The sequence below is a fragment of the Carassius gibelio genome, chromosome B22 (assembly GCF_023724105.1).
Source record: "Carassius gibelio isolate Cgi1373 ecotype wild population from Czech Republic chromosome B22, carGib1.2-hapl.c, whole genome shotgun sequence".
NCBI lineage: Eukaryota > Metazoa > Chordata > Actinopteri > Cypriniformes > Cyprinidae > Carassius > Carassius gibelio.
This window is the reverse complement of record NC_068417.1, coordinates 20,773,680-20,788,766: the sequence shown is the minus strand read 5'-3', so window position 1 is coordinate 20,788,766 and position 15,087 is coordinate 20,773,680. Positions and strand designations below refer to the sequence as shown.

The 15,087-nt window shown below is 39.6% G+C and overlaps 1 protein-coding gene across 2 annotated transcripts; it reads right to left on the bottom strand.

Moving 5' to 3' along the window:
- Positions 1 to 4,803: 4,803 nt before the first annotated feature.
- Positions 4,804 to 14,838, bottom strand: LOC127986966 (SLAM family member 9). Of its 2 annotated transcripts, XR_008161005.1 has the most exons (5): positions 14,678 to 14,838; positions 13,575 to 13,904; positions 12,432 to 12,737; positions 7,245 to 7,570; positions 4,804 to 5,532 (listed from the first exon to the last, which is right to left on the bottom strand). XR_008161005.1 is itself a non-coding variant. In XM_052589242.1 (4 exons), the coding sequence occupies exons 1-4, from the start codon at positions 14,733 to 14,735 to the stop codon at positions 7,437 to 7,439; spliced, it is 828 nt and encodes a 275-aa protein (XP_052445202.1). In that variant the 5' UTR covers positions 14,736 to 14,838; the 3' UTR covers positions 4,804 to 7,436. The 2 variants fall into 2 exon arrangements, 1 of the variants encoding a protein (XP_052445202.1); XM_052589242.1 differs by having other exon boundaries at positions 4,804 to 7,570.
- Positions 14,839 to 15,087: the final 249 nt, after the last annotated feature.

Here is a 15,087-nt window from a genome sequence, read left to right as displayed (position 1 = left end):
TATTGACTGATCAACTGCTGTTGGGATTTGATCTTTTGCCCATTGTATTCTTCCAACCTGAGTTTTGTGGTCATAATTATGATTCAGACTGACCAAACCTGTTTGTATCTCCAAAGAGACAGTAAAGTGAAAGGGCTTCAGTGTTTTATCTACCTTACTGGTCAAGTCGGTGGCCAAGTTACCACTCCCAGATGGCCGATGATATCTAATATGTGCACCAACTGTCTTGTGTTGCATATAGTGTGAAATATCAGCATCACACAAAAGATAAAGGATGGGGAATTTTGGATTCCTTGTGACATGGACTACAGACCCCCAGTGCTTAATCACTCATTTCCTTCTTCTAAAAATACACGTCCTCAGTAAACAAGAAGATTTTTTACACTCAGAGGATGTTGGTCTGGCTAATGCAATCTAAGGGAGGAGCCCAGTGTTTATACTGAAACATGATCTTCCTCCAGTGGTCTGAATAACATGTTTACATTTGGTAGGGTGTAGTTTGAGGGGCTTGAATTGCAGGAAACTTTTGTACATAAAAAAAGTGGGATTCCCAGATCTTTCCGATGTTCAGTACCAGTGTGGTTTATGAAGATTACATAAGCAGTCGTTTATGTAATGGAGGAGAGCTTTGGTGATCAAGTTTTGCTTATAAATCATACATCAGTTCCTCATTTTAAGACCTCCTACTTTCCGTTTAGATGGTCTATACTTCCTTGTTTTACACCGGCTCTGTCCGTTAGAGTTAATATTTATACTGCTGAACCAAAAAGGAACCAGACAATTAGGAAAGCGTGAGGTGCAGGAGAAGCTGCAGACCTGTAACCATGCGTCAATACAAGTTTCGTATTTTTATCTTGGTCTGTCACTGTTTCACTTACCAAACCGCATCCTGTGTCAGAGGTCTCGAGACAGACCATGTGAAGCATCAGAGTTCTTTAAAAAGACCCAGCTTCCTGTGACAATGAATTACAGTCTACCAGGTTTGTCCTTTCCTCTACAAATATTGACACCAGTTCTCTGTACAAAGAAAACACACCTAACCTTTTACACTGGGAACAACACAGTATGGTTTAACACACAGTAATAATTTCCAGCAAAGGCTGACACCAGAGAAAGATCAGCTTTTTTTCTTTGTGTTCCTTCCCCCTCCTTCCCAGTCTTCTGCAGTGTTTATCTCCATGGGGATTTCCATGGAAAACAAGTGCAGTTACTTTATCTGATATTACAGAAATCAGAAATTGAGCCTTGGGGTTCTGACGCATAACATAAAACCACTAGCTCACAAGAAATGTAAAAGAGCAGATAAGCTAGTCAGTATAGTAATTGTACTTGGTCTATTGTGGTTATATCTAAATTCTAGTTTAACTATACAGTTTCTATAAAATGCCTACAACAATGGAAAATAATACGTATCAATGCAACAAATAAATCTGTTATGATCTTAAAGGGCCACAAAGTAATATATTGTTTACTTAGCTCTGACACCTACTAGCGTCTTTGCTAAAACCGTTGCATTTTGAGGATGTTTTCATGGATATCTTCACTAGTACACAAGCTCATGATTGGAGGGAGATAACGTTTACAAGTCACAACCTGTTAACACAACTGAGGCGTTATTAGCCCAGGCAAACCATAAAAAATTTGTGAATAATAAGATAAATGTACGTAATATAGATAGTATTTACTTGTACACGATCCGTAATAAAGAGTTTAGAATTAGATTTTACTTTTTTGCGCGGAGTAAGAAGACCAAAGTGCTGCCCTAATCTCGAAACAAATGAGAAGGGCTCTTTATTTTCCCGCCGGCGTCAGACTCCCCCCGCGTTTTTTTAACTTATTACGTAAGTATTTTCCCAAACAGAAAAATCATGTGTACATGATTACTCCATATTCGTTAAACTGATAAAATAACTTCGTCAACTAATATTATAGCCCATATATACCATCTCTTTGTTTTGTCTTACACGTCTTAGGCGGTTTCCCATTTGCGTTTTCACTTGAAGTGGAGCTAGAAGAAACACTTTATGCTAAATAACTAGTATTACTAAGGGGGGGGGGGGGGGCTACTTTGGTTAAAAATGTACTCAGTAATAGCTTGTATGCAATTTTACATTTATTATCGTGCTGTTATACTGAATCAGTAGGCTATGCTGCAGCCTCGTGCATCCAACATATAGGCCTACTATTGTAAATTTTATATTTTTAATCTTAATGTGCAACATGTTCCCGTTTACTTCTTTGTTGACTAATGCTTAATCCTGTTTTGGGTGTGAATAATAGAGTTTAGTATCAGAAAACTAGCACATCCGTCCTATTCTACTTACAGGTTCATTAGATGGCTAATTAACTATCTCACAATTATTTAACAACACTATAAATGAAATTTAGTAGTCAAATATTTAACAACACTATAAATGAAATTTAGTAGTCAAATGTATATTTAAATATACAGTTTTATAAAATGTCTTTCATGTTGCTAAAATTGAAACTAGACAAGGCGTTTAGTCTAAACTTTGCTGCCACCAACTGGGAGTTTTGTGCGTGTGACAACTAATATGTTGTATTGTGAGATAAAAGTGCATAAATAGTGCTGAAATATAAAAGAAAAGGTGCTGAAATACTGATGCCACTGATATAGCCTTTAAGCCATAAGCAAGCTTGAGAAATAAGCAAAATGTCATATTAAATATGTGTACAAACACACTTGAGCCAGATGAACTATAGTTTCTGAAGAGTATTTCAATAGAATAAAGAAAATAAGTTATGTATTTGATATATTTTAGCTTGGCATTGCAGCAAGTTGTTATTGTGAGCCTGTTGTGCTGAATGAATTAACTACATGATCCAGAGCTGCAGAAGTGTCTTGTCATTGTTGGATGTGCCCAATAAAAAAAAAACAAAAAATAAAAACATTTTTTTCAAACTAATAGACTTCTGGATTCCCAATTCAAACTAAGAATATTTTATTTACTGATTGCACTGTTTCTATAAATGAATCATAAGAACTTGATTATACTTAGGCCCTTGTGTTTGTTTCCTATAAATCTAATAGAAAAATATTCCAGCTGCCATGACAACTGGAATCAGTGCTAAAAGAGAGAATATTGATTTAGGGTCTGCAACAGAGAAACATAGCAACATTTATAGAGAGCTGAACTTTTCACAATAAAAGTAATTAATTAAAATAAATTATATAAATTATTATATAATTTAACATTCAGACAGAATAAGCAGACCATTCAACCAATCAATCAATAGCATTATTATCCAACCAATTATCATCAATGATTCTGTAAGATAAGCAACAGCATAGCAGTGGTGACCAAGACTAAGCAAATGTAACAATTTGACCAGCAGGTGCTCCTGTGCCTCATGGTGAACCTGCTGGATATTATTTTGTCTTCAAATTTGATTCCTAAACATGCGAAGGCAAATATACAGCGTTTGAATAGTGTTTCATTAAAATATCAAGAGTCTTTAAATCAGTTTTTACCATCTCAATGGTCTCAAGATTATCAGATCACAATTTTGGGAAGTTCCTGTCACAAAAGTGTCTAGTTGGTGTGCCCTCGTGTATACCCACCAGAGGGCACGTTTTGCTTGTTTCTCTGGACTTCAGTTTCCATCACACTTTGCTATCACGTCTCATTCCATTCAGCTGTGTCTCATTTACCAGGTTAACTCATCCACATAGAAGCCCGGTTTTCTTTGTCTTTGGTTCCTGGTTTATGGTTTGCTGTTACATGTTTTCTCTTACTTCGTTCTGCCCTTATGCGGATTGCTCTGTTTGTTTTTGGACACTTCAATAAATTCTGCATTTGGATCTTTCTTTTGGATCTTCTTCTTCTTCTTTTTTTATGCATTTAGAGCATTCCTTGACAGTTCAGATTTGACATACAACAGGACAACTCAGATTAGGCAAAACTAAAATATTTTGAGTTTTTAATATAGCTATTATATATATATATATATATATATATATATATATATATATATATATATATATATATAAATTCACCGACAGGGTTTAGACAAGCCAGGATCAGGGCATAGTTCAGTTAGGACATTTAAGTCCTTTAACATTATTGGTCTGCATCTTGAGACAAAACTTGTTTATTTCAAAGTGTTCATCTATCCTTTACCATGCAAACAAGAGTGATGATATAACAAAGTGTTCTTCAGTTATAATTTTTTATACGCTAAGACAATAATCAAGTTTTTTTTTGAGTCACTTACTCGTGTTACTACTCATGTAACAGTCTTTAAATAGGGAAAACATGGAAGTGTTTGGTGGCTTCCTGAAAATGATCCCTGTTTGGATCCTAAGGAATGAATGGTGCTAAGCTAAACGCAAAAATAGTGGCGCCTCATGCTACAGTGATTGAGTACATGCACTGAGACCGGAGAGGTACGTATAAACTCGTCTAAGTTGAGGGAAGAACATAGTGGAAAATGGAAAAATTGTGGCATTTTCCATTAAGTGTGTCGGCTAACCAGGAAAATGCCCTGGTTATTGTGTCATAGACCCACAATTCAAAGAAGAGAAAACAAAAGTAACTGCCTTTAATCTTTCTGATTAAAGATATTTTATTATTAATGTGTCTGTATAATGAGAGTGTTGTAGGTCTGTGTTTCACTGCTGTTTTCTCCCCTCTTCTCACCCTCGCTCCCTCTTTTCCATAGTTTTACACGCCCATTTCTAGTTTTTCAGAAAGCTTTGATAGACCAGTGCTGAAACACGTTTCATGACACTTTAAGAGAAATTCCAGAAACCGTGAACCACATATTCAGAACAAGAGCATGTTTTGTGTAAATCTGAAGGAACAATTTTAATTTACTGTGCTCATTTAATCCCTATTGTTTAATGCTTTATTCTTGTTTTATGTAAGTTACTAGTAATACTGGTACAGACTAGAAAAACAGGAAACAGACGGTTAAAATTCTGTTTAACTGCCATCTTTTTGAATGAGTACAAAATACACACCTATACTGGCTCCCGCCTAGACAGCTGCAGTCACGCTGTGACTTTAACAATCTGGACCAGTCTTTCTTCTATAATCCAGTAATTCTGGCTTTACACTCTGTATAGAGCAGTTAAATTTTTTTTTTTTACTTTAAACAAAAGCAAGTTATCATTAGAGACCATGGTAAGTTATTGCCGATTAGCTGAGGACTAAAAGACGCAGCCTTCAAACCTTAAATCACTTGTGGAAACATGTTCACTGAGGAAAGATAAAATCAACCTATATGAAATGTAATCAGTTCTAGTCTAGAAAAAAATGGTAATATTGAATTTTCAGTGTATAGGCAGCTGAAAACAAAACTAGTTAAATGTTGTGGGTGGTTGCCAGAGTATTATTTGCATGTTTTAAAACAGAAGAACCTCAAACCGAAAGTACATTTTTTTTAAAGAAATCCGATCATAAATACATTTCACACTATTATAATGCACATTATTATTATTCAAGTTGTAGAGACACATCAACTCATAACAACTCTTGAGTACATTGTTCGATCTTCTCCATTAGGCATCTGTGAAAAATAATTTACAAATCGTATGTCAGATGTCAATTACATTTAGAACTTGATTTTTTAAAGCATAAAACACACTAAGAAAAAAAACCAGAATTGGGAATATAACAATGGCATTGTCTTAAAATATTGGATTTAATGAAATACTGTATGATTTGTAGAAAAACACAAGTCGACAAACTATTGCTCAATCACTTTTGCAAGTTAAAGGGCTACTCAACCCCAAAATAAAAATTTAATGAAAAATAACCTGTAAGACATCTCTGACCAGACATCAATGTAATTTACACGGTCAAAGTCCAGAAACGTAACTAGAAGATCGGTAAATCAGTGTTGGGGAAGCTACTCTAAAACTGTAGCTTGACCAGCTACAAGCTACTTGTAAATTAAAGTAGAAAAGCTACATTCTTTATAATTGTAAACCATCCAATACACACAATAATAAAATAGGCTACTGTATAGTTATATAGTATATATTATCTTAACTGACTGTCAAAGTGCAAAATTGCAGCTAGCATAACATAAATGCAAGAACAAAATTTATGGAACTTAACCTGGAAATGGAGGAGTCCTGGAATGGACTGTGAATGGAGACATCAATAATCAGCTGCACACGTGAACACTGTGCTTTGCATGAATACCGCCACAACCATCCTTTGCCAAATGATAAGCACATTACTAGATCGCAATTTTATTTTCTGTTCGATTAGTGTTCATTAAAAAAACGTTGGGGCACAGATTATATTATGACCGCTCATCATTGAAAAATAGACATTTTATTTCCAGTGCAACTAAGAAAAATGAATCAGTTTAAAAAGGCTTTTATTAACCTCCTGTATCTGCTTTTAGTCATCGATGTAGATCGCATCTGAATCTTTGTGTCGGTGGAAAGACTGTACAGTCACGTGATGCGTGATATCACAACTGATGGCAGGAATTCTCATCAGAAGAAGATGCTGTGTGCGCTGTTTTAATGCATTACAGGGCATAACTTGTCAGAATGCAAAATGGAATGTAGCATTTGGTCGCGCTACATCGCTACTTGTTTGGAAAAAGTAGTTAGCTAAAGGAAAAGCTACACTGTTTTAAAAGTAACTTTGCTACTGTAAAGGTACTGAAAAATTTAATTACGCTAGTAGCATCGCTACTTGTTGTTAACTTCTTTCCAACACTGTAGTAAAATAATCCGTGACATCAGGGGTTCAACTGTAATTTTACGAAGCTACAAGAAAACAGTGTATCCGTGTGGTGCTACTTGCGTTCAGTGGATACTCTCCAAATGGTGCTACAGTGTCACAGAGGAAACAAATAGTTGAATAAAGTCGTTATTTTTGTTTTCTTTGCATACAAAAGGTACTCTTGTAGCTTCATAAAATTGCGGTTGAAACCCTGATGTCACATGGATTATTTTACCGATCTCCTTTTCTGCTACATTTCTGGACATTGATCCTGTTACTTACATTGTTGTCTATGGGAGTGTCAGAGAGCTCTCAGAATTAATCAAAAATATCATAATTTGTGTTCGGAGGTCTTACGGATAGGCCTGTCATGATAACAACTTCCCTGACCTTCTTAATGTACTTTTTTTGTAAATTACTCTTTAATGTAAATTAAGGGCACGGTTCCATGAACTAGGCCAAATCTGCAGAGAGATTCCTTGGGTAAAAGCTGAAGTTGCTAAAGAGAAGTGAATTCACTGCACATTTTCTTACCGTACTGTGAACACTGCGTGGAGAAATAATTGTTTCAGTGTAATCAACCTCTTCTTCGTGTGTCTGAACTGTTTTAACAATAAATCATATTTTTCAAAACAATAAAAACTTTTAAATAATCTATAATTATGATTTTTTTAATTTATCACTTCCAGAATGCTTTTAACATTTTTTTTTTTACATATATTAGTTTTAGTAATACTTGCCCTCCTGTCTAGCTTGTATTGTCTTGCTGTTACAGTATTTCAGACCTACAGGTACAGCTACAATCAGGACCAGCATCACACCAACAACTATTGGCACTGTAACATATGAACGCTGCTGTTCTGTAAAAGACAAAGAGAAAAGATTCATTAGCATTTTTTATTCCAATCTCTATGACCTAGACCAGAAGCTCAAGAACATTTTGGAGTATTAAGGTATCTAAATCTCAAAAGCAACTTGTATGTGCCAGTACTTTTTTTATTTTAGATACACCGTCTGGTGCACCTGGACATATCATCAGTGATGTAACCTAGGATCCTGGGGGGTTTCGGGTCTTTCAACAATCAGACCCCCTCCCCTAGGCGACCCAGCCGGGGTGATCAGGTCCCAGCTTATGTCCAGGTAGCACTACTACCCTACACGCCATGCTTCTCCTCTCCTGATCCACAGCCACCTTGATGCTACTTCTGCAGCATCAGTGGCCAACTTGATGGCCCTTTGCTGGCTCGCCCCTGTGATGCCAAGCATTTTGTAGGCCCACAAACCCTCGACATCCCACTTCGACAGGTTGGCATATTGCCCGCCACCCATTGCTCCGGCAATCCTCCAAAAGCTGGGAGTACTTTGCCCTCTTTCTTTCATTGGCCTCCTCCATACGGTCCTCCCAAGGCACTGTGAGCTCCAAGAGAATTACCTGCTTGGAGGCCTCTGAGTTAAGCACAATGTCTGGCCTTAATGTTGTTATGGCAACTGCCTCAGGGAACTTCAGCTGCTTGCCGAGATCAACTGACAGCTCCCAGTCACGCGGAGGTGCCCTGGGCAGCTAGTGTTGACTTCTCCCCAGCTCTGACAAAAGCTGTCGTCTTCACTGGGCGGAGGCTCTTGCTGTGGCTAATTCCACTGCAGATAGAATCCGCTACGGCTTTTAGGACCTGGTCATGCCGCCAGCGGTAACGCCCTTCGCCCAGGGCTTTTGGACAGCAGCTCAGGATGTGTTCCAACGTTCCTCTCTTCTGGCAGAGGGGGCATGCTGGTGTCTCCACCTTTCCCCAGGAGAAGAGGTTGGATGGACTTGGCAACACGTCATAGACCGCCTGGATCAGGAATTTTATCCTGTAGGGTTCAGCCTTTCAAAGCTCAGTCCATGTGACTTTGCGCTCCACTGTTTGCCCCATCTTGTCCAGGCGCCCTGTTGCCGCATCCCAGCCATCTGGCAAGCTCGCTTCTCCTCAACTCCTGCATGCACCTCCTCCAGAATCAGCGACCTCCTCTCTTTCCCTTCCACCTTGTCGTAGCGAGGAGTTCTTCTGCTGCCCAGGCCAGCTCTCCCCTGTGCCACTGAGCCCACCAACAACTTTTGCCGTAGCCTTGACTTCGTGTCATCCACTGCCGCTGTCCTGACCTCAATCCCAGCCTGGGCAACCTTTGGATCACTGGAATTCCGATACTGTAGGACCTCCCTGGACCGCGTCACCATGAACTCCTCGCTCAGGCTGCTCATAGGAAGCTTCAGCTTGTTGTTCTGCCCATATAGAGCGATGCTGCTCAGGCTTCAAGGCAGTCCCAGCCACCTGCGCAGAAACCTGCTGATCCTCATCTCAAAACCTTCCACCATTGAAATGGGGACTTCATACACCAGGAGGGGCCATAGGATCTGAGGGAGGATACCATGCTGGTAAATCCAGACCCCTCAACTTGCCAGGAAGGCCAGACTTGTCCACCACGGCCAGCCAGATCTACAGGTCTTGGTTGGTCGCTTTTATGGAAGCTGCGTCTCACAGGCTGCAATTGAACACCTTCCCCAGGCTCTTCACAGGTTCCTCTGTCAGTGGTGGTATCTTGGTGGTGCCAAGTGAGAAGTGGAACTTGTCAGTAACCTTCACTTTCTTCAGCACGAGGGACCCTGACTTTGCCGGCTTGAAGTTCATGCGAGCCCAGGACATCAGCTCCTGAAGGCCGTTCAGGATCCACCTGCAGCCTGGGACAGATGTTGTGGTCACGGTCAGGTCATCCATGAAGGCTCGGATGGGTGGCTGTCTAACTCCAGACTCAGAGAGGGGCCCCCTACACTGCATTTCTGCAGATTTCACCAGCATGTTCATGGCGAGTGCAAAAAGGATGACTGAGATTGTACAGCCAGTGATGATCCCCTTCTCAAGCTTGTGCAAGTCTGAGGTTGTTGTTCCGGAGGAGACTCTCAGATGGAAGTTGGCGTAGTAGTCCAGGATGAGGTCTCTGAACTTCTTCGGGGTGTGATGCCGGTTCAGTGCCTCTTCGACCAGTTTATGGGGTATGGATCCATAGGCATTTGCGAAGTCCAGCCACAGCACAGCCAGGTCCCCCTTGTTCTCTCTGGCTTCCCTGATAAGCTGAGTGACCACGCCTGTATGCTCCAGACATCCAGGTACCCCTGGGGTTCCTCCCTTCTGGACTGATGTATCGATATAGGAATTCTTCAGGAGGTAGTCTGTCAGTCGCCTGGAAATGAAGCTGAAGAAGATCTTTCCTTCAACACTCAGCAGTGAGATGGTACTGATCGAACTGATCGATTTTCTGAGACTTCTCCTCCTTCGGGATCCAAACACCCTCTGCCTGTCTCCACTGGTCTGCTACCCTTCCCCTCCTCCAAATCACCTTCAGGATCTTCCAGAGTCTGTGGAGTAGTCTTGGACAGTTCTTATAAACCTTGTAAGGTACTCTACTGGGCCCTGGAGTGGAATTTACCCTTGCCCTTCTAACCACCTCCTGGATCTCCTTCCAACCGGGCTCTTTCCCGTCAAAGTCCAGTGCTGGTGCAGGTTGATTGATCAAGAACCTGCAGGGCCCTAGGTCTTGCTCTCTGTACTCATCACTGTAGGATTGCTCGAGGTGGTGGTCAACCTCAGCTTTGGAGCAGGTGAGTTGGCCTCTGCGCTTCTGTCCTAGCAGCTGTTTCGTAAATCCAAATGGGTTCACTAGAAAGGCAGCTCTCCCCCTGGACCTCACCTTCCTCCTCCTCCTATGCCCTTCCGCTCTCCTCAAAGTCATCAGCCTTTTGCGGATTATGCTGCGTAGCTCCGCAAGCGGTCCCCTCTCCTCTTCGCTTGCAACCTTGAACTGCTGCCTCAAGGTCTTCAGCTTCTGCCTGAGCTGGTGGATTTTACTTGCTCTGTTGTTCATGGTATAGGGGGGCTTCGCTGCTCGCTTCTCCTCAAGTCCAAACCTCTCTGCAGCTAGGCTGATGATGATTGTAGTCATCGTTTTGAGGCGTCGATCAGCTCTCCCTTTGGCAGTTGCCTCCAAGATGGTATCTGCGTCTTCATCAAACTGACGCCACTCCTTCTCCTTGCTAGCTTGGGGCCACTTCACCCGACGATGTTCTGATGTCCTGTGTGCATCAGGTGGTTGCGTCACCTGGAGGCTCCGGGCACTGTGGGGTGTCTCCGGGCCTGGCTCCTCCTGCATCTCACCAGGCGTAGTTCCTGTGTGCTGTGACTCTACCTCCTTTTGTATACACTTCTTCTTGCCCTGGTGGATCCGCAGGCCATGTCGGTTCTTGCATATCTTGCTGTATTTGCATTCCATTCCATTGCTGTATTTGCATTCCATTCCATTGTCGTCGTCATGTTTTCATTGCCATATGTCGTCATCCTTTGATCCGTCCTGTGGGATTCTCTTCTGCCCCCCCTCTCGGGAATCCCTAGGGGTATATCTCCTTTAGGTCGATTCGTAGCTTTTTGTGGGTTCCTTCTTCTCAGAAGGTGCAGCCTGGGATGCTACCCCTCACTGCCCCAGTGCCGTCTTTCCGGGCTGTCAACTGTCTCTCCAGCGGTCACCAATCTGTACTTGGTGGTCAACCAGACTGTTCCTGGTAGTCATTGGTTGTTCCAGAAAATAAGATTTTAGATACACTGTCTGGTGCACCTGGACTCATTTATCTTATGACACTTTTCCACTGTGTGGTACAACTCCGCTCGGCTAGGTTTGCGTTTCCACTGCAGTTTAGTATCGCTTTAGAATGGGTGGAATTTAGAATTATTCACATGTCGTTATATTTGCGCTGCCTCTAGTGCCTAAAAAAAACATTTTCATTCGCGTCGCACCATTAAGTTCTTGCTAGACAAGAGGAATGTCTGTACTTCCTCAACAGACAACAAAACTTTTTGGTTGTTAAAAAAAGGTTTGCTTGTTCAAAACAGTTGTGTTCGAACCTTTGCTGATTTAAATCTAGCGGTTCTTTTGTGTTTGTGTCGCAAGTTCAGGTAGTGAATGCAGGTAGTGATGATTCTCTCTAGACAAATTTGTGATCAGTAGAGTTTACGCGTCACGTTTTGGTAACAGTATGGTTCTCTTGGAACCTCAGCCTCCTAAAAGAAGTACCAGGTACTGTACCCAGTGGAAAACACTCCAAAATTCAACCGCGCTTACAGACCAGTACCATGCAGTGGAAAAACGCCATATAGACTATAGAATTCCCAAGACATGTCACTTGTACAGTTTTGAATGGAGAGAAATGCAAACGCAAGACAGACATTTATCCAGGTAAATCATCCTCATCTTAACATGAAGTGTTATATCACTCTGCTTAACTTTAGATTACAGATGTAATGTTTGATATGGAAAACAAAGAATTAAGTTTTCAATATAACAGCAACTGTTTGTCACAAATAATAATTTAATAACTGACCATGTGTAAGCTCATGTGAACAGTGCTCTTTTAATCAACCTTTTTAAACCAGAAAAACTGCACACCAAGAATTTAGCTTGTTAGCCCAATGTTTGTTTTTTGCATGTAAACAACAGTGTCTGTCAGCTTATGGTTGTTTATCTCCAGCTTTTTCCAGTTTGAACATAAATTTGTATTACATTTGTACATATATTAGCATAATGTTGCAGGTTAACAGTGAGAGTCAGAATGAACTGGATTGTACTGTGATACAAGGCTTTGTGCCATTTTTACTGTAATCACAACTGACCTGATCATATGCACTAATATGCACATACCTGAACATGTCTGACAGAGTTTCATGTTCTCCAGATGTGTGGTCTGGTTTGTGATGGGATTGTTGATCACACAGCTGTAGATGTTTTTCTCCTGATATTCCACCTCCAGAGGTAGAGAGAGACTGATGCTGAGATCAGACACACTGATGCTGGACAATAAACTGTTTCCTTTGTACCAGGAGAGAGTCACAGCACTCACATTCACAGCTGAACAGAGCAGTGAACAATTGGACACCGATGAGTGTCCAGATGATGATGAAGAACAGTTTGGATAGTTTGTGAGAATGACAGGAATGGGTAGATGAGCTGAAAAAGAACAGGACAGATAAGAACAGAAGAACGCAAAAATAAATAAATTATTGACATATTTTCAAAAATCCAGTTCAGTGTTAGATTTACAGAACCTTAGACACTTTGATCTTCTGAGACGGACAATCCACACACAGTGCATTACTATACAGACATCTTTTCCACATCTCACTGAGAGAAAATGCGGGAAAATTTATCTTTCACCTATGCAGACAGCCGGTATGAGAGTTAGTGTTATAGGAATAAGATTAAAAAGATTAAATACGATTAAAGAGTGAAAAAGAATAATCAAATGTCAGAATAATAATAATTAAAAATGAACAAAAACCAATTGGCATTTCCACCTAATTCAAGGTTATCGTAAAATGGAGTCAGATTAGAATTAAATTCAAATTAAAAAACGTTGCGCAGCGAAAAAAATGAACACGCATAAAACCTTTAGCCCACCATTGGATACCCTCCTTGGACCAATTAAGTGAGCCTTACAGTGTAGATCAATAAATGGAAAAATATGTTCAGATATTCTGGAATAAATATTACAAAATAACAATTATTAATTTATATAGTTTTTAAACATGAAATAGTCACACAGTCACCTTCTTTAAAACAATACTTAGTCAGAGAGGGGAAAAATTATACTTAATGTGTCTCTAAAATTAGCTCATTATGATTGAACATGTACATCAGTGATTTGCAATTAATATTCATGTCCTAAATGCTTATTAAATTTGTTACATTATTTGAAAATGATCATCTGTCATGTGTATGCCTATATTTCTCACACACTGAGTGATTAAATTTCCATTCGTGACATGATTAATTCAATTTACTCACCATGGACATTAACAGTGAAACTCTTGTATATGACCCCTCCACCAATCACGGTTAGTTTATAAAGTCCAGAATGTTCAGTTCTGATGTTTGTTATGGTGAGAGATCCTGAATGATAATCCATCTGTAGTCTGTTTCTGAATATTTCATTATTATCATATATAGAGATGACCTGTTTATACATTTCAGCTATCCGAGTGTCTGAATTGTTAATGCTATACATCCACAGTATCAGATCATTTTTTTGTATTTTAGTAACGTCAGTACATAGAGTCACAGAATCTCCCTCCATCACTGATAGTGACTTCTTTTTTTCTTTATCATCAAACATACCTGAAACAGAGAGGGACATCATTGATTATAACATACACATTGAAGTAGCCTATGTGTAATACTGTGCTATTTGTAAGCAGATTATTATATATATTTTTTTAAATAATGATAATTACACAAACTGAATTAAAAAACATTAGGGTTAGGGCTTTTTAAGACAAATTATGAAAAAGTTAAGGAATATACAGTGCACTAGTAATGTGTTATTAAAGAATTAAAAGTTAGAGTCGCCTACTTTGGGTAGACTACCCACTCTTGAGCTGATTAAAAAAAATAAAAATCTACCAGAAACAACAATAAAGAAACAAATACAAACCTTAACCAGATAGTAGCACATCCTAAAAGATACAGTAGCATCTGTTAATTGTGATCGTCTAAACTTTTCTAACCTAGGAAGCAAAGTGCCATATAACACTCTAGCTCCTGTCCCTTTAATAGAGAACGGTCGAGTGCCCTTTTAGACAAAGAAAAAATAATTTCTTACATAGGCTACACACACGCACATAAATTTGCCCATCATAAAGTCTCTGATATTGCCAACTGAATTATAATGAAATAGCCTACTCTAGTAATGAAATAAAAGATACGATACATGGAATGTCAAATGTTTTCATGATATATATATATTTTTTCAAATGCTTTACAAATGCATTAAACCTACACTAAAATAGGTTATAAAAGCATTACGTTTACGGTGGGTTTTAATTTAATAACAAGCCAAATTAAATATGTCCGTTGCTCCTAACCGATAAAATAAATGTAGCTATACTTACCATTCATAATCAGCTGTAAACACAGAATGAATGAAAAGGTTTTCCGAGAAAGACTCATAGTATTTCAGTGTAGCAGTTAAAACTGTGTTCGGTAATTAATCTCCACATGGTGCAATTCAGTGTAGTCATTTAAATAAAAGGCGCTCTTTAACGCGCTTCTTTGTGATTATGTCGGTAAAAAAGATGAAAAAACAAAAAAGCATTCAAATGATTAGAGCCCACTGCCCCCCCCCCCCCCCCCCCCCCCCCAAAAAAAGTAATTTGATTGGTTAAGCCTGCATTGCGGCGTGAAATGGGTGGAGTGTGGCTTGAAGACGTAAAGCAAAGAGTTCAGTCAAACTGGAATGAGAAGATACATAGAGGACATAAGTGTTGTATTTTAATATCTTTTATGAAACAGAGTGTTACAT